Source organism: Sorghum bicolor, chromosome 7 (assembly GCF_000003195.3).
Source record: "Sorghum bicolor cultivar BTx623 chromosome 7, Sorghum_bicolor_NCBIv3, whole genome shotgun sequence".
Taxonomy (NCBI): Eukaryota; Viridiplantae; Streptophyta; class Magnoliopsida; order Poales; family Poaceae; genus Sorghum; species Sorghum bicolor.
The window spans coordinates 1,841,840-1,866,995 of NC_012876.2; the positions used below are offsets into that span (position 1 = coordinate 1,841,840).

At 44.2% G+C, this 25,156-nt stretch overlaps 3 protein-coding genes and 1 pseudogene across 4 annotated transcripts; 1 reads left to right on the plus strand and 3 right to left on the minus strand.

The window, feature by feature from the left end:
• Window positions 2,945-5,579, plus strand: LOC8066107 (cation/H(+) antiporter 15). The gene is made up of 2 exons (XM_002443729.2): window positions 2,945-3,260; window positions 3,354-5,579. The coding sequence occupies exons 1-2, from the start codon at window positions 3,021-3,023 to the stop codon at window positions 5,577-5,579; spliced, it is 2,466 nt and encodes an 821-aa protein (XP_002443774.2). The 5' UTR covers window positions 2,945-3,020.
• LOC8066108 lies at window positions 5,752-10,194 on the minus strand. 2 transcript variants are annotated; one of them, XM_021465500.1, is made up of 8 exons: window positions 9,876-10,194; window positions 8,171-8,707; window positions 7,536-7,702; window positions 7,360-7,440; window positions 7,185-7,260; window positions 7,007-7,096; window positions 6,600-6,640; window positions 6,102-6,243 (listed from the first exon to the last, which is right to left on the minus strand). In XM_021465500.1, exons 2-7 carry the CDS (start codon window positions 8,685-8,687, stop codon window positions 6,633-6,635), a joined length of 939 nt encoding a protein of 312 aa, XP_021321175.1. In that variant the 5' UTR covers window positions 8,688-8,707; window positions 9,876-10,194; the 3' UTR covers window positions 6,102-6,243; window positions 6,600-6,632. The 2 variants fall into 2 exon arrangements, with proteins under 2 accessions (XP_021321174.1, XP_021321175.1); XM_021465499.1 differs by lacking the exon at window positions 6,600-6,640 and having other exon boundaries at window positions 5,752-6,243; window positions 9,876-10,192.
• LOC8074015 (expansin-A19) lies at window positions 13,786-14,941 on the minus strand. The gene is made up of 2 exons (XM_002444893.2): window positions 14,738-14,941; window positions 13,786-14,652 (listed from the first exon to the last, which is right to left on the minus strand). Exons 1-2 carry the CDS (start codon window positions 14,922-14,924, stop codon window positions 14,003-14,005), a joined length of 837 nt encoding a protein of 278 aa, XP_002444938.1. The 5' UTR covers window positions 14,925-14,941; the 3' UTR covers window positions 13,786-14,002.
• On the minus strand, window positions 15,683-21,495 carry LOC8074017 (annotated as a pseudogene).

Genomic DNA, 25,156 nt, shown 5'->3' on the forward strand with positions numbered 1-25,156 from the left:
TTTGCCGTTGCCGCCTTGTGTTGTTTGAGCAATGAACAGAGAAACAGTCTCGCGCAGTTCGGGAGACCGGAATGGGCCGCGTTCTTTTTCCGAGAAAAGGAAAGAATCTGCGGTCTTGGTAGGCCCACAAGCCGTTTCTGATCGAAGTGGGCTGGGCTGGGCTGGACTCGTTCTCCAACGGAATAAGTATGGAGGCCCATTAGAAAAATGCGTCGTCTACTCAAAACTAACGAGAGAGCGAGAGCGAGAGAGAGATCGTCTCATCAAAGAGAGAGAGAGATCGGTCGTCTAATCTTTTCAACATTTTATGTTGGGTAATAAACTTTTGTTAAACAAGAAGAAATTTCACATGCTATGGGGATTGTGAATAATTTAGATTTGAAATTAAGTCGAGATGATATGAATAGCTTGCGTTAGACCTCGTCTGGATACCCATAATCAACATCAATCCATGTCTAAATATAGGGGTGGAACTCAAACTAAATTCCATACCAACCCACATCAACATACAGGGGCGGGCCTAGGACTAGGGCCATCAGGGCCACGGCCCTAGTCGCGGTCTAAAAATTTTGGGAACAACTCTTGAGGCCTGGTTTAGTTTTTTAAACTTTTTAAGATTTTCCGTCACATCGAATATTTAGATACATGTATGAAGTATTAAATATAGACAAAAACAAAAACTAATTGCACAGATTACCTGTAATTTGCGAGACAAATCTTTTGAGCCTAGTTAGTTCGTGTTTGGACAATAATTGTCAAATATAAACGAAAGTGCTATATTAGCAAAAACCAAAAAAATTCACCGAACTATTAATATGTGATATAGCGTGTAGTTACTCCTACGTCTATATCTGTATATTTAGGGTACATATGACCGAACGAAATGTATGTAGACGAAGTATGTGATAATACTAGACCATTTAGAGTGATATATATATATTAAGTATGCATACATACATAGAGTATGTGGTTATATTTATTATATATACTAGTGGTATTTTAGTAATTATATTAAAAAAATGGATTTCTTTGAAAAAATTTTGCGTGGTAAGATCTAGAATATGAGTATATAAATATATTCAAATCGATCAACAGTATGAACACATACGCAGTGTTACTCAATAGATTATATTTTAGACCGTAGCTTTTGGATTTTGCCCACTAAAATTTGGCCCTAGTCTTCGCTAAATCCTGGATCCGCCACTGTCAACATACATGGATTGAGATGGATACATGGGTAAAGCCCTTAAGAAGTTGAAAGTTAGTGAGAAGACATGACTAGTAGTAGAAAATGATGTGAATAATTACTGAAAAGTGATATGGATGGTTTGTATGTTAAGATAGAACTTATAGTGGGGATTCGCTCTATAAGAAATATAGATCTTGATGGGAGACTCAATAAGTGTTTGGAAACTACACCACGTGGGTATGTAATTGCATCATTTCGTCTCAAGAGAGTTAGAGTCTTGACTCTTGAGTGGTGGAAAGTTGTTGTGAACTGTGCACCGTGAAAAAGCTGCTACGAGCTATGTAATGTGAAAATTGTAAGCTGTTTGGTTAAAATTAGTATAAAACTTATCTCCTCTCTCTACCTCCCTTAAAACAATTATGGCAGATCTCTTTATTTTCTCCCATTTCGAAAAGTCAAAATAGGTGCTTTCAAAACTATACTATAGAAAAACAAATGCACTTGAAAAACAACTTTAGATTTCATTCCTTTTGGTTGGTTTTTGATTTTTTTAGAAGGTGAAGACCCTTAGCCAGATGCTCAGTTGTAGGCTCTTGTATTGGCAGGTCTTTCTCGTTCACCAAAGTGCAGCGATAAGCAACGACGACTTCTATTACTCCGACTAGGGCTTGAGGATGTAAGGATGGGGACGATGCTCCAAATAGATACCAGTGGGTTCTTCTCTAGTCTAATTTAATGAAATAAGTTGACAATTTCTTTCTTTATTTTTTTCATTTAGTTACACTAAAAAAGAACCGCGAGTATGCATTTCGAGGACTATCTCCATTCTTAGAAGGATGGAATGTCATAATGTTAGGACAGCGCTCACGAGCCCTGGCAGCCGTGGCTAGACGCCCTATGCCTCCCAGCCACCCTCACTCCCCCCAACAGTCATGTGCCCAGTGGCGAAGCCCACGCGCTTGCATTATTGTTTAGGGTGTCTGTACTAGTACTAGTGTGAGTGTGGGCTAGAAAAAACCATGGTCCACTTTGTGTGAGGGTATACTTTTAAGAACTTCATTTCTGATCCTGTTTTATTTTATCCGATTTAACATAAAAGGTTCAAATAACTCTTGAAACTGGTGGAGTTGTGGAGAAGCTACGCCAAATGAGTCAGACGTTACTGAGTTAGAAGTAATTTTGAAGTGTCATAGTGTTTAACATGCAAGCACACAATTCCTATCTATCAATCACCTGATTGTTTTAGTCCGTTCAGCCGACCTCTAGCAGCTAGCTGCACTGCCCAGAGGAGAGTGGATACCCGTTCCTTGCCTCTTTTGTTCATCACCGTCTGCGCCTGCGTGGCCACAATGTGCCTGCGCCTCTTTTGTTCCTTGCTTGAGTATGTCAGCCGTTCGTTCATGTCTCAACCATTTAGCCTTGTGATCTGTTAATTGTCTCTATGTTATAACATCAATTTTTTTTTTGTCCTGTCTGACTATACAAACAATTGTAATTTTGTTTGGTTTGTGGTTTTGTCCGAAAAATGCAAATTATATCTACAGAAATTGCAAAATTAAAGCTATAATTTTAGCAAGCCAATACTGGTACGTGCACCGTAGAATACTAAGGTGTGGCCGGCTGTCCACGTTTATCGCTTAACCATGCCATGCGTCGTCCCGGTGCCGTGCCAGTCGTCCTTGGCTCGCGCACCATCTCTGCAAAGTCTGCATTGCACGCACTCGCGGCGCGCCATGGAGGAGAATTCTTCCCCATTCTTCCCGGCGCGCCATCCTCCCCTGCACTCGTCCTCCCCGAGCCCGAGCCCGAGCCCCGAGCCCCGGCCGCGCCCATGTCCCGTGAGGCGCCGCCTGCCCCGCACCTGGGCGGGGATGTCACCGTCAACAAGAGCCGCTTCTGCTTCCCGCCCAACTCCGTCGCCACCTCCGCCGGCGTCTTCGCCGGCGAGGACCCGCTCAAGTTCTACTTCCCGCTCCTCCTCTACCATGTCTGCGCCGTCTTCGCGCTCTCCCGCGGCGTCCACCACTTGCTCAGCCGCATCAACGTGCCCCTCGTCATCTCCCAGATCGTGGTATGTATTCGTGCTGCCAAATACTGTATCTAGCTAGCTCACGGCCGGCGCGCTAGCTAATTGCAGCCAGCGTGTGCACACACCACACAACAGGCCGGCGCGCTGCTCGGTCCGTCGCTCCTCGGCCGTGTGCTCCCGCACGCCAGCGAGCTGTTCGCCACGCCGGAGGGGTGGGTGCAGCTCAACACGGTGGGCGCGTACGCCTTCGTGCTGCAGATCTTCGTCATCGGCGTGAAGACGGACCTGGGCATGATCGTCAAGTCCGGGAAGAAAGCCGTGGCCATCGCCTTCTTCGGCACCGTGGGGCCGCACCTGGCCATGTACGCCGCCGCCGTGGCGATCGGGGCGCGGGTGCCGGCGCCGTGGAAGGCCAACATGATGCTCACCAACCTCAACGTGTGGTGGTCGCTCTCGGCCTTCATCGTCGTCTGCACCACGCTGGGCGACCTCAACCTGCTCTCCTCCAAGCTGGGCCGCCTCGCCATGTCCGCGGCGCTCATCGGCGACTTCGCCAACACCATCTCCATCGCCGGCATCACGTCCTACCTCCTCGCGTCCAGCCCGTCGGAGAAAGTCCAGAAGATCGGCTTCCTGTCGCTCGTCACCTCCGTCATCTTCATCGGCTTCCTCGTCTTCGTGGCGCGCCCGACCATCCTGCGCCTCATCCGCGACGTCCCCGAGGGCGGCCTCCTCTGCGAGGCGCGCCTCGTCGCCGTGCTACTCACCACCATCGTCTGCAGCTTCGCCGGCGAGGTCATAGGCCTGCACGCCACCTACGGCCCCTTCATGCTAGGCCTCATGCTCCCCGGCGGCGCCCCGCTCGGCGTCACCCTCGGGGAGCGCCTCGACCGCCTCGTCGCCGGGGTGCTCATGCCGCTGCTGTTCGCGCAGGGCGGCCTGAGGCTGGACGTCTTCAAGATCGCCGACGCCTCCATCTGCCTCCTCCTCGAGTTCTTCCTCGTCGTCGGCGTCGCCGCCAAGCAGGTGTCGTGCATGCTCCCCTGCCTCTACTGCGGGATGCCGCTCCGGGAGGCCTTCGTCCTGGGCCTCATGATGAACTTCAAGGGCATCACCGAGGTCGCCTACGGCTCGGCGTTCGTCAACTCCAAGGTCTTCGACGAGCAGGTGTACGCCGCGTTCATGCTCAACGTGCTGCTGCTGGGCGCCGCCACCTCGTCGGTGGTCAAGCACATGTACCACCCGGAGGAGAAGTACGTGGCGTACCACCGCCGCACGGTGGAGCACAGGAAGCTTGGCGACGAGCTGCGGGTGCTGGCGTGCGTGCACTCGCAGGCGGACGTGTCGCCCATGCTGGCGCTGCTGGACGCCGCCAGCCCGTCGCCGGCGTCGCCCGTCGCCGTCTACCTCCTCCACCTCGCGCCGCTCGTGGGGCTCACCAGCTCCGTGCTCCGCGCCTTCAAGCACGGCGACCGCAACTGCGTGCCGTCGGGCGGCACCGACTCGGAGCGCATCGTCAACGCCTTCCAGTACTTCGTGCAGCAGCGGGCCGTGGGGTCCGCGTCGCTGCTCCCCTACGTCTGCATCGCGCCCTACGCCACCATGCACGACGACGTCTGCAACGTCGCGCTCGAGAAGCGCGCCATGCTCATCGTCGTGCCGTTCCACCAGCGCCTCGCCATCGACGGCTCCGTCGAGAACACCACGGCCAGCGGCGGATCCGTGCAGGCCGCCAACGTCAACGTGCTCAACTACTCCCCTTGCTCCGTCGCCATCCTCGTCGACCGGGGAAGCCTCTCCGTCGTCAACGCCGGCGCCGCCACCGACGGCTTCCCTCACCGCGTCGCGCTCTACTTCCTCGGCGGGCCGGATGACCGGGAGGCACTCGCGCTCGCAACCTACATGGCCGAGGACGCGCCCATCGGCCTCACCGTGTTCCGCTTCCTGCCGCCGCCGGAGTGGCGAAAGGGCGGCGACCCCGAGGAGGACAGGCTCGACGAGGAGGCGCTGCAGGAGTACGTCAGCCGGTGGGCCGACGACAACCGCGTCACCTACAGCGAGAACCTGGTCTGCGGCTCCGACGAGATGGTGGGCATCATCCGCAAGTCCAGCCCGGCGTCGGACCTGCTGATCGTCGGCCGGCGGGCCAACGGCCCCAAGTCACCGCTCACGGTCGGCATCTCGGACTGGAGCGAGCACCTGGAGCTCGGCGTCCTCGGGGACCTGCTCACGTCCACAGACTTTGGATGCCAGGTGTCAACGTTGGTGGTGCAGCAGCAGACCAGGGCAGCCGCCGGCGAAATCAGCCAGTCGCCGGAGAAGAACGCGGAGAAGCCACCTGAATCTGATGGCCACGTTTGATTGCGCAACTATATATATAATATGGCAACTCTATTTGTTTAGCGTCTTCCCTTCTCTCTAGATGTAATGTAACCGTAATCAATGTTACTTTGCGTAGCTTATTGGCAGCTAGAATGCATTTTTTGAAAGAAAAACCAGGCCCGCAGCAACATATAAGGCATACATTACAGGCTACACCAGCAACACCTGATGGGTAAGATCAGGGATGATTCCTTTTCTTCAGATTTCACCAAAGTCAGTAAAGTTCCCAAGAATTAATCCTCCCCATCCAAACAGATTTTAATTGCGTCTCAGGCAGCACTAAACTACTGTTATTGGACTAATGGAGCACTAGTATAGAACTACTGAAACTAAGGAAAGCTTCTGACTTTCGGTTGCCTCGAGTGAAGCTCCTGACTATTAGAACTGTCACAAGCTACAGTCCCCCCCCCCCCCCCAAAAGAGAGCTCAGGTTTTACAACAACTTTTTTTTTGCAAAATAGCAGAAGTCACCGGTACTGAGCACTGTGATCCTGCATATGCTACAGAGGAACTCATGTGCGGGGCGCACGACCCATGGAAGAGCCATTCTGAAAGTTCCATGAAGAATTCATGCCACGGGATGGATCAGGAGCTGGAAGTGCAGGCATTTGATTCACATCTCGGAAGTTAGAGTGAACATTTCCTGCACAATTTGCAACTGAGTAAGATCTCAGAACTATAGGAATCAAGCTTGAATACGTAAATCAGGTGATCACAACAAAACTATTAGCCAGCGGCACGCAAGAGAAGTGTGACCAACATCAGTATCGGCCAAGATCTTGAAAGCCAATTGAAGGTATACACTCAAATGAGACAGCGGTGTCAAACAACACATCCTTCTACATTTGTGCTGCTGACTACATGGGATTTGTGTCATGATCTTGTTACTGTGGTTAACTGTTGTTATTTGTGATTAATTGTTATATCACATACTATATACACTGTAGATTTGTTTGTTAAAATGCATGCCTAGGGGTTGGTACATGCAGCCATACATACCAAGCGATCCATTCCCCAATGTCTGTGGTTCTGCTAAATACCTGTAAGATTTATTTTTTTTGTCAACAATCCAAAGGTCTTATCTACAACAGAACTTCATATGTGATTATTACACTTCAGAAAAATTACCATTATCACAGGATATCAAACCACTATATATAAGTCAATATTCATACCCCATCTACAGTAGCTGACATTGCTCTAGATGATTGGATTAATGTTGCAAAGCAGCTGTGTAAAGAACTCAAGATACCATCGCTAGTACAAAGAAAGAAACATTATGGTCAAATCCTTGATTTCGCAAAAATAAATCTGCCTCTATACCATCCTTTGTCTTCTATATGATTAGGCAAAAAAGAAATGTTTGAGTGCATGCGCGAGAGAAAGAGAGGGTGGGGGCGCTATACCGTTGCCAAGCATGTTCATCCTAGGATCCCAGCCAGGCATATTCTCCCTGGCATTTCTTTGCCACGATTCCTCAAACCCAGCAAGCTCATCTGAACGAAAAAGGGAAAATGGCATCAGAATCAGTTTGGAAGGAAAACGATAGCACCCCCCCCCCCCCCAAAAAAAAAAACACTAAACCTTCATTCAAGTTGTGTAAAGTTTGAAGGGTGTTCACATGTCCATCAGAATTAAGATTTCTTGTTAGTGAGTGACCCTGCAACGTGCCAACAACAGATAGTAAGTAGCTCCAATCACAACATCAGTGCGATTGGACGAGAGAAAGCAAGAGATCTCTAAGGAATATCAATAATACCTTAGTGCCAATGCCACGTGAAATCCTGTGAGTTGCTTTACCAGTAGTTGTGTTAGCCTCCTTACTTTCTTCCAGTGTAGTCTAACACATTAACAAATAATTAACACTATAACTTTGGACCCTACAAATATAGTAATATACAGATGAAGAAAAAAGCACTCATGAGATATACTTACTCCATCTGCACCAGTCCTCCTAGTCGTTGAAGATGTATAACAGGCTCCATTTGGACCACCATATGTAACAGTTGAACTCTGAAACATAAATGTCTGAGGCTGTGGACGTGATGTGCTAGCTCTGCTGAACTCCCTCCCAAATTGTCCATGCTTAGGTCTTTTATTATCTGCTAAAAAAATGTGTATGCATTAGTAGCCTCCACTTGTAATGTCAATTCTTTACAACATAAACTAAGGGAATATTCTAAAAAGATACTCTGCTAAACAGAATAAAATAGCAGTTCAACGTTAACCTGTCACCTAAAAGACTGAATATCAATTGAGTAGGCTGCCTAGCAATACCACGAGATCAGATGACTTATTGAAACTATGTGGTACAAAAGGTTTTCTGATGAGCAATGAAGTTGGTTAGTTATTTACATTGTTTGAGGTCCAAGTATATTTGCTGAATCCAAAAAATGTTTATTTACGAATGTTCCCAAGAATTGCCAGAAAATATTTCAGTCCCTGAGTTACAAAAAGAACAGAAATGTGGTATAAGGCACAAGACAGGATCAGAAAATGTAAATTCAAATTATAGCTTAATGCAAATCGGAACAGTGAACAGTAACATGCCCAAGAAGGTAAAAACTGACCTTCTACTTCTTCATCTGGGTCCTCCACATACGGCTCTTTGCTTTCCCTTGGATGCTTCCTAAAGTTACCATTCTTCTTCTCATCTTCTTTATCATCGTCTGCATCATCCTCGTCATCTGAAGACAACTCCTTGATAATTGGCCCTTTAGGCCTGCTTGGTTCAGGGGCCTGCTGAATGAAACCACTGGCATTGCTCATGCCTTGACTGAGATGTGTCTGGCTTCCAAACATGCCTCCATTGAGATTGCCATGGGGCGCAAACATACTCGGTCCAAGCAAGCTAGGTTGCATCATGCTACCAAAGGGGTTCATGAAGCTAGGTTGCATCATGCCGCTGAAAGGGGTTGAGAAACTAGGTTGCATCATGCTACCAAAGGGGTTGGTGAAGAAAGGGTCGTCAAAGGGATTTGCGCCACCAAAGAAACCAGGCATAAGGCTCCCTGGCTGTCCAAAGCCGCCGAAACCAGCAAAAGGGTCCCCGAACAAGCCCTGCCTCCCACCTCTTCCCCCTTGCATCTTCTGTTCCAGCACCTTACCTGGTCGAAAATACATGCAAAACGTATTAAACGATTGTGTGTCGTGTAGATAGTACAATACAGTCACATAACTTCAGCCTGAGCTCCAGTTCAAACATCATCAGTTCACATGAACAAGTGGCAGCATGGTCCATAGGTAAATAAACAGCAAACCATAACGTAATATCTGAAAATGCAACATCACACAATCAAGTGGAGTCCAGACAAACTTTGTCCCAAGAGCAAACCTTCATCAATTAGACGAACAAACATGGTGCCCGAAACTCATTGACAGCAATAACATTAACACTATAATATCATGAAAGAATCCTAAGTGTGACAGTTATCCATTTCGAGGAAGCAGACCTACAGCCAGACTTCCAGAGGCGGAGCTTAATTAAGAGCAAGTTGCCCAACATAATTTTCATTGCCTATACACTAATTTTGGTACTGTTCATCAATGTTTAATGATCAATTACATAAGGCGCGTTTGGTTCCCTGGTTCTAGCTCAGCCAGGTTGCCTTCATGCAAGATTCGCGTGATTGGTTGCCCGAAGTGTCGTCTAGTCCTGTCCCATGCTGTGCAAGTAGTGTGCGCTGGCCTGGCTCAGTGCATGCGGGAAAATTATGCGTTTCTTGCTGGCCTGGATTGCCACGTGTAGCAGTAATGGAGGGAAACCAAATAATTTCTCTATCCCTCACAGAAAAAAACAATTCCTCTCCATATCCTGCCTAAATAGAAATGGCAACCAAACAAATATCTGTTGCATCTGGTGAGGCTGGTTAGCATGAGCCTGGATCCCTGGAACGAGCCAGGCTACACCGAGAAGCGAACCAAACAGCCCCATAGGCTTTCTTCCCCAGCACCAAAATAGTAACACACCAGCTAAGCTAAGCTGAACAGGCGAAACTATTCCTCCCTTGTCACTCCAGTGCCAGTGAAAATGCAGAGACACATAATTTCCTACGCATTCAACACCGTCATCGGACACCAGGGGCGGACTCAGTAAAGGACACCCCAATAATTTTTGCAAAGCAATCGAAGTTAGTAGTCATAATACATGCATATACACAGATCCGATTACGAATGGTATGTTAGGGTTTGGGCGCACGGTTTTACCTACGAATTAGGTTAAGGTTTGGGCGCACGGCTTCGCACAGCAGGAAGGGAGGACCGGGGAGGGAATACCTGGTGTCGTGGTGGTGCTCGTCGCCGGCCAAGGTGTCGAGTGCCGAAGTAGGACAGCAGCGACGGTCGCGGCGACACCGGGGCTGCAGAGGACGGACGCCGCGCCGGAGCTGGTCGCGACTCGCGAGGACGCTAGGCCCCCAGGTGGTGGTCGACCGAGCGCAGTCTCGTCTCCGGGTTGGAGCGCGGCGAGGGGATGGAGGAGATCGGCCGCGGGCTAGACGAGTTCTGCCGGCGGGCCAAGTCTCGAGCCTACTAGAAACGCGTCTTTGCCACGCCCTCCACGGCTCCACGGAGGATCAGGATCGTCATGGTGTGGAGATGGGGGACCGAGGGTGGATGGAATATAAAATATTAGGTGCTTTGGAATAATAAAATGTAAAGTTTCAAACTTTTTATATGTGTGTTTAGTTCTATTTAAAATACTAAAATTTTTAGGATCAAAAATACATGCAGCTGTTTTTTTTTTATCTTTTTAAGTTCTCGAGACCAAAATCTAGAATGTAAAATGAAAAACATTTTCTTAAAGATTTTAGATGGTGTTTAGTTTCATTTTGCAGAATAATAGACACAAACTAAAATTTTTTTTGACGTAAATGGAAAATTAAACAAGCCTGGAGCGAGAAAGTCACCGTGGAGACATTGAGGCTATGGAAACATTTATCTATTTATCTATTGAGCTGTTGCTAGTCGTGGAATCGATACTCGGGTTGCTAAAATTGTAGCAATTGTTTCATCACAAGTTCATAAAATAGAAGATTGAGATAATTCCAAAAGTTAAATATGCAATTTATTTTTTTGATAAAAAAATCATTGCTAAAGGAGCAGAAGCTCAAGTTCATATCACAACCCAGATCACCTGGATAGTAGTACTTCGGTATCCAAAGAAGAATCTTGGCCCGAGGTCTGTCTTTGCATTTTTTATAAAATGGAACTTCACAGCAGCTTTTCTAACTTTTGAGTATACATACATAAGCTAGTAGTAGGGAAGGGCATTGGGACATGGCATTTATCTTAATCTATGTATAATATAGGTGAAATAGCTATTTTTATTCCGAAACTATTGTTTCGAGGTTCACTTTGACCCCTCAACTTTCAGAACCTCCCGTTTAGTCCTTAAACAATCAAATTTGGGAGGTGGTGGGATTCTCGATTGTCACTGGGGAGAAGATGGGTACACAGGAGTCGTGGGGGCAGGAAGGAGCATGAAGGATATTTTAGACTTTTTAATTAGTGAGGTCCACGTGTTAGTGCTTGCAAATGACAAAAATCAAATAAAAGATGGACGGAATAGCTTGAGAGGCAAATAAGTAAAGTGTTATTACATCTAGGTCAGTCTAAACTTTTTAGTGGTATGTTAACATCAATCATACTAGTATTTTAGATGATACATAGAGAAAAGGCTCTATCTATTTGCTTCCGGGTGGTGTATTTTCTTTGGCCATTTTATTTTCTACCGTTGTACACTTGATTCTGTGGCCATTCGGGGACTCCAATCGGCAAAGGATACAATCCATGTATAAAAAGTTAGAAAATATACTAAATGGCTAAAAAAAAATCAAGTGTGCAATGTTTTGTTAGTCGATGTTTAGAGTCTCAAAACCCCGAAGCGCGATGATTAGAGCCCTAAATTTGCAAATTTCTCCTCATGTATCCTTTCCGTCTAAGCTGATCAATCAGACTAGGGCCTTGTTTACTTCCCAAAAAATTTTGCAAAATTTTTCAGATTCTCCGTCACATCGAATTTTTAGACGCATGCATGGAGTATTAAATATAGACGAAAATAAAAACTAATTGCATAGTTTGGTCGGAATTGATGAGATGAATCTTTTGAGTCCAATTAGTCCATGATTGGACAATATTTGTCACAAACAAACGAAAGTACTACAGTACCTGTTTTGCAAAAATTTTTGGAACTAAACAAGGCCTAGACTCAATTCAATTATAGCACTGCATATCCGAGTTGGACTCAAATCCAAGCAAGTTCCTATTCTTGACTGGATGCATTGATATCTACACCGGAAAAAAAAAAGAGAACGAACCTGTCTGTAACAAAGCGGAACAAAAAAAAAATCGTAAATCAATTGGCAAATTAATTGGCCTGACTCTAGAAAAAAACATTCCTTATGAAATTGCTTCTTACAAAATTGAATACAACCACTAAATTTTCATGGACTATTATTTTCTATCAAAAAAGGGTATTCAGTATAGTAAAGGGTAAAGATACCAGGGATAAAAAATTGTAATACTCGAATACTACTATTTTCTATGCTTTTAGTGAACATAGAGAAAAAAACTTACATTTATGTTCCTAAATATATTTTTTTCATATTTTAATAACCATCGAAAACAAGCTAACAAAAGAAACTAGAAAAATATACCATTTGTTGCTCTTGGCAGGCCCTGCCCCGATGAGCCCGCGCGCTCACTGCCCGCCCAATGGCCGTCGGCCCATGCGGACACGCTCGACACTGCAACAGCTGCCGCTGCTCGGGCTGGTGTACACCCGCTGTGCCGGCTGGGCCACCACGGTTTTCATCGGTCCAGTTACTCTGACGTATTCATTGTTTGTAGGAACTCTTTTTCTCTCTTATCTCCTTCTGTCACAAAGCCAGTTGGAGCAGATCAAGCTAAAAAAAACTAGCTTCAATTCACCTACTTCCACTGGCTCTGTGAGAGAAGAAGATGAGAGAGAGAAAAATAGTTCCTGTGAACAATGCATAAACAGTGAATACGTTAGAGAAGTTGGAGCCGGTAGAAGCTCTACCAAACAGAGCCTTAGAGAATAGGAGTTCAAGTGTTCGACGAAAGTGACACGAAATGTTCAGTTGGGTTCTTGGGCCTTGTTAAGCAATTGTGTAGGAAGGAAAATAAATAGAAAGACATATATATATTAGGCCAGATTCATTACAAGGAATTCATATCAGGTTTTCTTTTTATTTTTTAATACATATGCATCTGTATACTCAAATTTGATTATAGTGCAGATTAATTTTGTATTGATCAAATTGGTTTGTAGTTCTTCATGTATTTGGTATAGTGTGATTGTATATCTCATAAATTTTAATGAGTATACACTTGCATATAGAGTGAAAATTATGGATATATAATTGAAGACTGAGAAATATCAGAAGCAGTCACTACTCGACAGTTTGGTGTCTTTTATGTACCCCTGTTAAGGAAGAGTATTAATTGTCTAAGTACAAGTTAGCCTTTTATTGTGAGTCTGTGTATTGTTGTTTAAGTCTAATGGGGGTGTTCTCCCTCTAAATAGCAACACATCACAGTGATAAAGGTATGAAAAACAAACACTTTGATTAGTTACTACTAGACTTGACTTGTGCTCGTGACCTGCTGCCTAGAGCTTAGGTGTGCCTAGCTATTCTCTAGATGTCCTATACATGGGACATATGTTATATTTTATAAAATAAAAATAAAAGATTGCAGAAATAAAGTTGCACAGAAAGGCCTAAAAACCCTAATCCACCTTAACAACTACATCTTACCCTTCCCGACCTAAGTCGTCACCACTTCATTCAACCTTACCCATCCACCTCCTGCACTACTCTGCTGGCGCCTGTGTCCCGTCGTCATTGCCTCTATCTTCTCCACGCCTGTAGTAGTGTCGGCGTTGCATGTGTAACGGTAACACGTAGAGGTGGGCGGCAGCGCAATCAAATAAGGGCCAGAGGCGAGTGGTGGGTATCGCTGATGAATAGCATGGTATCTGATTATGCGGTACTGCATACTGCATCGTTATCCAGTCCCCCGGCCGAGTAATAAACAGATTGCGTTACATTTCATCAAATAAACCAAACGTTATTTGAAAACTCACTCATTTGAGCATGTATCGAAACTCTAGATGCAGTTTTCATGGGTGGAAAAGTTTCACGATGAAGCAAAAGAATAATTCGTGGGTGGAAATTTTAAATCCACAAATCAAATCAACCGCAAACACAGGATTAGGTGGGTACTTACAATAAATTTTCAGTGTACTCTGTTTACAATGATCAGTTGGCGGTTGAATAATAATAAAGTGATTTCCAAACTACAAATGAGATGAAATGAAGACAAACCAGTGTAGTTTATATTGTTGTGGACTGTATATAATTATGAAGCAGTGCAGTTTAGTAGTCGAAATTCTGGTAGGTGGTGTATGTTTGTCCGAACTGCCACCACGCCGGCACGACGTCCTTGAAGACGAGGTTCTGGCCGCCGGTGGAGACGAGCGCGAAGCTGAGGCCCTGTCCGACGAGCCCGCCGGAGAGGCAGTGCCAGTTGGCGCCCCAGTTCCTGTACATGGGGATCCAATCCGTGCTGTTGCCCTTCACCGCCATGCTCTGGATGGAGCCGCTGCCGGCGACGTTGGTGACGAGCACCATGTAGAAGCCGTTGAAGCCGGCCATGGTGAAGCGCACGCCGCCGCTCTTCCAGCACTTGACTCGCTGGTAGAGGACGTTGATGACGCCGGCGCTGTAGATGCCGATGTTCTCCCAGGCGGGCTGGGACATGTCGAAGTGGGGCCGCGGCGGGGCGCACCAGCCGCCGGCGGGGAGGTCTCCGACGGCGGGGAGGTCCCAGTTGGGCGGGCAGAAGTTGGTAGCGGAGACGACGACCCAGTTGTTGCCGGGCTTGCACCACCGGGTCTTGCTGCTGTCGCAGATGATGACGTAGCACTGCCCGCACGACGCGCCGTCGTTGAAGAGCGCCGTGCTCAGCGCTGCGTTGTTGATGCCGTAGCCCTGCTCGTACAGGTCGCTGTACCCACACGCGCCACCTGCATGTGTATGCGTGCTCGTTTGATCAGATCAAAGTCTGACTCTGAACACCCAACGAAAGATAAAGGCAGGTAGGTTACCCACCCATTGTGTCGGAGCCGTCAGCGCCACCGTAGAACGTGGCGGTGGCCGGAAGCCAGTCGCCCGATCTCGCCGGCGAGAGAAAGAGTGCAAGGACGACGGCGAGCAGCTGGTGGAGGAAGCGTTTCCCCATCTTGCTCGGAAACGGCTGGCTGCAGCTACTAGATATATATGTAGAGACAGTAGACATGCAGGTTTGGAGAGCTTGGAGGTGAGGAATGTCTGCAGCAATGGTGGTGCTTATATAGCTAGCTAGGGTTAGAGTTAGGGTTCGAGCTGGAGGAGACGTACGTACGTATACAGGCCGGCAAAGAATCTGACATTAGATTATTCCAATACAAATGCATGCATGGTTGAAACAGACAAAAATACTGTTCCAACGACGATCGCATGCACATGGCTACAACGACCAGAGATTGACTTGAGCATTGTTTAATGATCGATCTGCGGGCGGGTCTTCGTAGCACTAAGACGAGTTTCAATGGTTATTTTATAGAGGTTTTTTATATATGTGTTAAATAGAATGACATATCAACAAAAAATAGAATCTTTACAAAATTTGAGAAAAAAGAGAAACTGCGGCATTTCCAAAACATTGGAAACAGCCAGACACACCTGCGTTGCTGAGAGGGTTCTCTTTGTTTCATCTGATCCAGTGCAGGCTGTGCTCTTGCTGTGACAGACTCCAGCCCATGAGCTCTAGTAGGCATCAAAACGGATCGGATCGATATCATATTTGTTTTTATATTTTTGATCGGATTTGGATTCGAATACGGATAATGTCAACAATGCCGGATAAGATAGGATTAGATGTCAACACCATAAATATACGATTTAAATCTTCAGATACGGATATAGTATCGGATGTTGAATATGCGGACTCGGATACGGACAGATCTAAATCCTTTTAAACGAATTCGGTCGGAAAATATCTGTACCATTTCATCCCTAAGCTCTAGCACCGCCGCCGCCATGAACGCCTAGCAGGAGCCGCAGCCCAGGCCCAGAGCGTGGGGCAGTCAGCCTAGCGCAAGGCAGCAGGGTCGCCCGCGCCGCTGCAGACCTAATCACCTGTGTTGCTGTTGGCTTCCTCACCTGCACCTAAGGATGAAAACGCAATGGAAATATTTCAAATCGACCGCTTTTGTTTTCTATACAATGATACCGTTTTCTATATTACAATAACGTTTTCTATATTATGATACTATTTTCGAATTTCGTCAAACATAAAAATTTATCAGTTTGGTTTTACAATCATTTTCAACCATTTTTCGTACTCTTTAATTGCTAAAATGTAGAAACATCCCAAACCAACCGTGTTCGTTTTTCTATATTGTAATTATGTTTTCGACTGTTTTCAATCGTTTTCATACTTTTGCGCTGACCTATACGGTGACTTCCTATTTTGGGCCGACGCCACCTTCTACAAACTCCACACCACCGCATGTTGTGCCACCACAGCGACCTCAAGTACCAGGATGGGGGCTAGACCAAATTCTATCCCCCGTTAGAACTTCCCCCAAGATCCATGGTGAGCTGTTTTGGATTTCAGATCTTTATGTAGTATTTCTCTTGGTACTTCTGAATCTTGTACTCGTATTCTTCTTATTGGCTAGACGATTTTGTCTGTAATATATGTTGATTCTGTATTCCTCTGATTAGTAGACGATGACGAGGAGTTCCCTCTGATATCCATTCCATATATATGTAAGCCATCCTCTGTAATGTTCTATATTAATTCAATCTACCACTGTCTACCAGCGATTTTGGTCAGCCTTTCTGCTGCCCACTTTATTTGTCTCTTTCTCATACTGGCTGCAACCTTACTATCTTGTACTGACAAGTACAATTTATTTACTTTATTGATAGAAACTGGCTGCAACATGTCTTATTTCACTACAAATTACAAGTGTTTGAATCTGGCAACCTGATGCTATCTTGATGCATGTGTGAGCCTGAAACCTGATGCATCTGTGAACCTGATAAGACCTGCTTATATGACCGCCAAAAAAGTTTCTTGAATTTGGCCATGTTTAGGCCCTGTTTAGTTCCCCACCCAAAATTTTTTCATCCATCCCATCGAATCTTTGGACACATATATGGAACATTAAATGTACATAAAAAAAATAAACTAATTACACAGTTTGGTTGAAAATCACGAGACGAATCTTTTAAGCCTATTTACTCTATGATTAGCCTTAAGTGCTACAGTAACCCACATGTGCTAATGATAGATTAATTATGCTTAATAGATTTGTCTTGCAGTTTCCTGACGAGCTATGTAATTTGTTTTTTTATTAGTTTCTAAAAACCCCTTCCGACATCCTTCCAACACATCCGATATGACACCAAAAAATTTTCATCTCCAATCTAAACAGGGCCCGAAATCAAAAAGTTTTCAAGATTCTCCATCACATCGAATCTTGCGGCACATGCATGAAGCATTAAATATAGACGAAAACAAAACCTAATTACACAGTTTGTCTGTAAATCGCGAGACGAATCTTTTGATCCTAATTAGTTCATGATTGGATAATATTTGTCAAATAAAAACGAAAATACTACAGTAGCGAAATCCGAAATTTTTTCGGAACTAAACAACGCCTTTGTCCTTCTCTATGGTTTATAGTGTGGCAAATGCGCCTAGATCATCTCTGCATATATTCACTTCTAAATGACGCCTATATTCTCTACTAGCAAGTTCCTGTATGTGAGTGGAACCTGCTTGCATATAGTTTCTTGATACAGGTTGTTGCAGTTTCTTGATCGAGCTTCCTCTTGGCTACTTGATGCTTGTGCAGTCTTGTTGTGTCACATGGAACATTTGATCATGTGCTGTGCAATAATTTAAAGCTGTATCTAGCCTATGAAACCGTGAGATAAAACAATCCATTAATACTAGGGATGAAAACGGATCGGAAATGAATGGATATCACTGATATCATATTTGTTTTTATATTTTTGGTCGGATTCGGATTCGAATACGAATAATATCAACAATATCGGATAAGATATGATTGGATGTCGACATCATAAATATATTATTTAAGTATTCAGATACGGATATGGTGTCGGATATTAAACATTCAGACTCGGATACGGACAGATCTCAACCCCTCTAAACAAATTCGGTCTCGAATACGGTCGGAAAATATCCGTACCATTTTCATCCCTGATTAATACTGAGATGAGTTGTTTCATTTATCTATTCAAATCTTGATATTCATGAGATGAAACGTGCCATTGAGACTGACCTAATGTTTTCTTTTTCTGTAAAAAACAAGACGAGTTTAACTACTAGTACTAGTATATTGCCCGTGCTAACGCTACGGTGACTCTTAGAAAAAAATTACAAAACTAAAATAAATCATAAAACTAAAAAACAAACCTACCCCACTAACAAAAAAATCTATATGAAAATTAAGGTACTTAATTTGGGAACATATATTTGGTTTTAACAAATGCTATGTAGAAAAGTTGAGAAACACAACTGATCTACAAATGCCCATCATTTGTCTTGTAACTTTGGTAACAAGTCCATAAAAAATAAGATACTTGATTGTAGTTAGTGTAGGCGTATACCTGCCTTACTGGACAAACAAGCAAGAAAAACAAGATTGTAGGTGGTGGGGTTCTCTGCGTTGTCACAATTTTTTTTATTCCGTGATCGCAGCCTTCGATCCCTGGTTGCGACGGAGCCGCACGCGTGGTCATAGAACTGAGGAAATCCTCAGTATCCAACTTAACTACTTTTGGTCTGGACTTCGTGGCCGTCGATTTTTTCCTACCAAATACAAGTTCAGCAGTCTTCAACTTGTCATCATTAACAGAATTATTGCTAGAAGATGGTAGAGAATCATTAGCTTGAGGGTAATCATTTGGCTCGTCCTCAGTTTTCCCTGTTTGCAGATAAAAGAGCCCATGCCTCTTGCGATGCTCAGAAAGAGAAGACGGACAAATTGACACTGCAGGCTCATCTCTGGTATCTACAGAATGACGACTGCAAGTATAGAAAAAGATTGAAGTTGAGGGAGCAGAATCATCTTCACTCATCATGCCAGCAAGTTCAACAAGATTTTCATTCAGGACAAGGCCATCTGGAGGGGCGACTTTCATTTGTGCATTCACAGAAACAGGACCTAGTTCTTGACAGAACACTGTCCGCATAGTCTTAACAAGCTCTTCTAACCTTGCTTGGCTTGTCACCATCAGCAACCTTCGTTTTGTTCAGCTCTTGAATCTCTCTTACTAAATGGACAAAACCAATCAGGTTGTGTGCTCTATCTTGTACTTCTACTTCATTGCAGTTAATCAGTGGACCAACTGTTGTTTGAATCAGGTTAATCATGTAAAGTATAGATTCATGTGAAAAAGGATCCTTTCGCACTGTGCTCGCCCCAATATCTTGCTCTCCCACAGACCCAAGTGCAACATTGCTGTCCAAACTAATAGTTTGATCAGCAGCTAACCTGTCGAACGTGACATCCATTGCCATGCCTGAATCACCCAATCTCCCAACATATACACAGAAACACCATGTAATCACTTTAAATACTGCATGGATGTAGACAGCTCTCACTGAAATTGGAAGAAGGCCGGTCCTTGGTTGCAAGAGTGCTTCAACAAGCTCAACAGGATCCTTCGTTAAGTCCACATACTCACCAGAAACCCATGCAGCCGCTGAAAGAACAGGGAAGAGGAAGTGATTTCCATGCAAAGTAGGATCAATCAGGAGAGTTCGAGCTGAACGGACAAGCTCTGGCCGTGCATCCTGCACTCTCAGTCCTACATCAACAAGCTGCCGACCAATCTCATCCCCTTGGGCACAATGCAGGGTCCTTGCCATATCCGCCAGGAGCGAAACATACCAATTAAAATCCACCACCATCTCATACACATTATGCCCACATGCTGCTAGAACAGCACCAAGAATGTCATTTGCGAACTCTGGGTCTGACTTAGCAACATGACCGATCAGCATACCAGCAATGTCCATGACGTTGTTTCAATTAACCATCCCCATAATGAGATGCAACGCCTCCTGGCGAATGTTCGTGTCGGCATCACCCAGTGACTTCGCAATAGCATCCCGGCAATCATGCACCGTGGATGCATATGTTGGGCCAAGCATACCAATTCAAGAGCCAGAAGCCCCAGGTACCTCAGGTTGGGATCATCATCAGCGGCAATGAACTCCTTGGCTTTCCCAATGGTGAGGCGGACAGCGGCATCATGTGCTGGCAGTGCAGTGAGCACCGTACGGATGCACTCGAAGGTCAGCGACATGGCCCCGGATCGGGTGAGGAGCTGGCAGACTGGGTCGACGATTCTAGCTGCGAGGCGGGGCTCGAGAGGAGCCAGTCGTGCAAACACCTTGAGCACCTTGATTAGAGCCTAGTTGGATCGGGAGGTGGTGAGCAGGTTGTAGAGGTCGGGCGCGAGCGGCAGGAAAGGGGTAGCGTCAGCAGGGGGCGCCGACAGGTCACAGAAGGCTGCCGCAGCCGCCGTGGACGCGCGAGGATTGGGAGAGGCGAGACACACCGCCAGCGGCTTGAAGAGGACAGGCACGGCCACGGACGGCGAGGCGGCTATGACGCGCGCGGCGGCGGCGATGGTGCGGGGGCTGCCGCGGGTGAGGTGCGGCACGAGGTCGTGCGCGAGGTGGACGGGGAGGTCGGGCGAGGCGGCCGCGGCGGGCGAGGCGAGGAGCTGGAGCGCGAGTGCGGAGACGTGCCGCTGGTGGGCGGCGCCAGCGGAGGAGGGGGAGGGGGAGAGGTCCTTGATGCGAGGCTGAGGTGTGTAAGGTCGTGATCATACTTCTAATCTGGGCCGTTAAATCTATAGGATATGTGCTGTGAGTCGTTGATCTTGCAGGTAGAATTTGTCTAGAGAAGATTTCAATTATAGTAGAGACTAATTAGAAAGCTGGTATGCATGCAGTTACAACATAACCACACTCAACTGATGTATGTTGTTGTAGCGAGCCACTTTACTCGTTTGTTTGATGAAGGTTAAGCACGCTTCATCATTTACGTGTAACCACACTCAATCGATGTTTGTTGTTGTAGCGAGCCACTTTACTCGTTTGTTTCATGAGGGTTACGCACGTACACTTCATCATTTTATTCTGTGTCTTTTATCTTGAAACATTCCCCTTATTGGCGAGTATCTTCGTTGACATTATTAAATATATTCCATGAGAATAATTAGTTCTGCGGAATATATATAAAGAAGAAGATTCGATGCAACTCATATGCAACCGCTCAATTGTTTTGGCACATACATTCCGACCGTCCCGTTTTCAATCAGACAATTCTTTATGTTCAACATTGTTCTTTGGATCATACCGTTACCATATATAGAAATGATCAAGTGCCGGTACCAACTGCCAATTAAGACGTGAAGTTTTAAAGTGCTCAACGCCTTGGAATCATTACTATTGCAGGGGCATGTATTAGCCTGTTCGTTTGATTGATAAGCTATAATTGAAAATACTGTTCGTTGATTTATTGTTAGAGGAAAAACACTGATAAGCTCAAGCGAACACGATTCTCCCTGAAAATTATTGAATTGAACTTGCAATTCTTGTGTGGACAAAATAATAAACACAAAGTTAAAGTAAAATGCATGACCAGTACTAGAACTTGTGTGGTGTGTCATGTCAATCCCTGTACTTTAAATTCTGTTTCATTTTGGTCCTTAATCTGTACGTGTTCATCTCAGATCCATCTCTCTTCTACTACCCCTCTCATGGTCGTCATGGCGCTGGCTGGCCCACATGCCATCACTGTTGCTACTGCTGTAAATATGTTTTCAGGTGCAGTTCGTTTAAGCCAACAACAGCTGAAAATATGTTTTCAGTATGGTTTTCTTGCCACAACCAACGTTGAAAAAGTAGTTCAAGGATGATTTCATTAAGGCAACCACATCTGGAAACATGATTTAGAGGTGGTTATCATAGAGATCAACCTCCACTGAAAATCTCTTTACAAGGACCGTCAATAAAAATACAGTTTCAAGGGCAATTGTCGTAAAGCAACTGCCCTCCTTAAAACATATTTTCAGCAGTCATTTTCTTAATAAAAGTGTCTCTAGAAATCTTTTTTCAAGAACGGTTCAATGCCCGACGCTACAAAGGGCCTACCTTTACACAATGGATGTCATATATAGCAACAGTTTTATGAACCGGCCCTAAAGATCGTTTCTGTACGCTACAAAGTTTCTATATATTTGTCCCAATGTTGTTTGAGAATTCAACAACATATTAAAGAGAAAATTAAAAGGAAGATGCAACAGATTTGAGATTTCACACCAGATCGTTTCATGATGCAACCGATAAACTCAATATATATACGCCAGCTACCTACAATCTTACAACCCAATTTTCAATTGGACCTGATGTACGTGGGAGCTAGTATTTCTCTATTTTACTAGTACTTCAGTGTTATTCTTCAAATATTGTACCTCATCATTGTTCTTTCAATGAATCAGTAGACAATTATATGTAGCAATTGGAGACAAGTGCAGGTACCAACTGCTGTGGAAATCCTTGCAGAGAGACAGCTAAGCTAATTTGCTCTAAGATTCTGACCACGGGTGAAATGAACATTGGTTCTTTTTGGACCAATTAAACATCTCAATTGTCAAACAATCATCCTGTTGTCAGATCATGAGGTCAACCAACTAGAAGTGTATCCTCGCCCCTCCAAGGAAAAAAGAAAGTGCAGCCTGCTGACAATGCTGTATGGTTCTAAGTTTTTTAGTTGGTTGTTTTGATCTCATGATCTGGCAAATGAAATGATTAATTGGTCCAAAAAAATCAATGTTCATTTCACCAGTTGTCAGAAGTTAATTAGAGCAAATTAAGCTAGCTGCCTCTGAACGGATTCGCTTAGCAGTTGCTACTGGCACTTTTGTCTCTCATTGCTATATATGCTCTATATAGAGTCCAACTTAATAACAAATATTCTAGCTTAATAACAAATATTCCGAATCCGTTCTAGCTTAAAATGTTTCAGCTTAAATAAAAAATGTTCTCCCAAAACACTCTACATTACCGTTCTTTCTTTCTCTCCTAAACATCTCTTCCAATTAAATAAACATGCTTATATTTGAATCCTGTTCAACCGTGGTGAGTGATGATGGATAAAACTACTACTGTTAGGTGCCTCAGAACACGGTGAGGAGTTCAACGTTAACTAAGCTGTTTCATGATTGAGATTAATTAAGCTACCCGGCGAGGAGGTCCCTTAGGGCGCCGTTGCATGATTATGTTGCCATTAAACAAACCTAGCTGCTTCGGTTATGTTTGGAACCGATAGGGCTGATGAGCTGATGAGCACCACTACTCCATGCATGGTTTATAACTTATGACTAATGATGAGCTTATTATTGAACTGGTGGATGCAGCAGACATAGAATAATCCAGGATAAACAAAAGGGTTATAAACGAAGCATATGCATGTTTTTCTCAATGGTGGTACAATAATTTCAATCTCGCAGCGAGAAGTGTCATTCGCCATGTTTCTCTCCTTGCAAGGACTTGCATTAATGAATACGGACAAGTCGTTTTGTGTGTGTGAACAAAGTAAAGCATCACATATGGTAATTTGGTCTCTTCATAAGATAATCTAGTTTATGTTTTTTAACCTGTGGAAAACTCACTATAATTCAAAATACAATTTACACACAATATCCAGAAGAAGTGTATCCGGATAATGATGTATCCTGCCCCCTCTCCAAATTAAGAAAATGGTGCAGCCTGCTGATAATGATGTAGGTTTTCTTAGCTTCTAGTTGGTTGACCTCATGATCTGACCATAAGGGTGTATTGTTTGACAATTGAAATGTTTAAAAAAGTTATCAATAATGTCGTTCATTTCAGCAGTAGTCAGAGGCTTTAGAGGAAAGCTTAGTTGCCTCTACGAGGATATTCTCTCAGCTGTTGCTACCGGCAGTTTGTGTCTCTTGCTATATATAATTGTCTATGAAAAGAATAAGTAGAATATTGAAAAAATAACAATGAACTATTAGTAAAATTAATACAGAAGTGCATGCGAGCTGGTTGGGTTTTTTATGGTGGAACCTGCCTACCCGGGTTCAAGTCCTCGACTTAGCATAAATGCTTGTATTTTTCTAAATTTATTTCAGGATTTAACGACACTATGCTTTCAGTAGTAGGCGACATCCCCATCGTTAGCAAGGCGCCTGTGGTGACTTCGTTCCTTCTAATGTGTTGTTGAATTCTCAAATGAATTAACTATTGGGGGAAATAGATGATATCATATGCAACAATTTTTCGACAGATTGAGTTGGGGGGAGCAAGTCTAGAATATCTATATAATAATAGTGTTAAACGAGCATTGATGTTTCTGAGAGGGTCTAAAATTATGAGATTAATTGAAAAAGAACAAGGAGGCGGCGACACACTGTTTAATATATATTATGATCTAATGGTTCAAATTTAATCCAAGAGTTGATTCCAAATACTACACTACAAGAGATATGACCTGTGGCGTTGCATTCATGTCGTGAAACTAGAAATCATGCCATGTTTCACAATTTGTGACACACGTGCCATGAAAATATATCCATTGCCTGTTCCCCTTAGCTAAAGATTCGTTCTGTGACAAAAATATATTCTCATCATAATTTTTGTGACGTTCATACTTGCATCATTGATTTATGGCGCTCGATTTTTGTTGTTATTAAGTAGAGAAAATTTTGCAAAACATTGACCATGGATGACTATGCAGGTGCCATGTAGAATAATAAAACACCATAAGATATTATTATCATATGATGTGGCAATTATTAGGATCTAACATGGCAATTTAATATAGAAAATTAAATTGTCACAATTTTTTTATGGCAGAAGAGTATCTGTTGCAAATCAATCAAATAATTGTTTCTTTTCAAATATAAGCATCATACATGCCAAGACTAGTTGTATATCTTATGTTTTGTGAGAGGCACAAGTTACAAAGACCATTATTAAACCTAAACTAACTCTCAAAGTTCACGAGGCCAAGTTCAACTACGACTACAAAGACCTCCAATCTTTGATGATGCTTGCAAAATTTTCAATCCATGGATGGCTGGATGGGCCATGAAAGCAATTAACAACAGTAACAAAGTTAAGTAATATATACACGACAAGAGTACACAATTGCTAGTGGTGATTCAGTACTGGTGTGCCTGGGGAGATGACAATGATGGTGATGGCCAAGGGTGGAGCTAAGGTTTGAACATAGGGGAGCCGTCCGACAACAATCACATACAACAAAATACGTACACAACAAGAGTATACAAAATAATCAAATAAATGTTTGTTAAAATGCAAAAGAAACTTGAAAATCTATATAAAACACTGAATATTAGAGAGCAAAAGATTTTAAAGAAACAATTAGCCTTAGCTAGGTC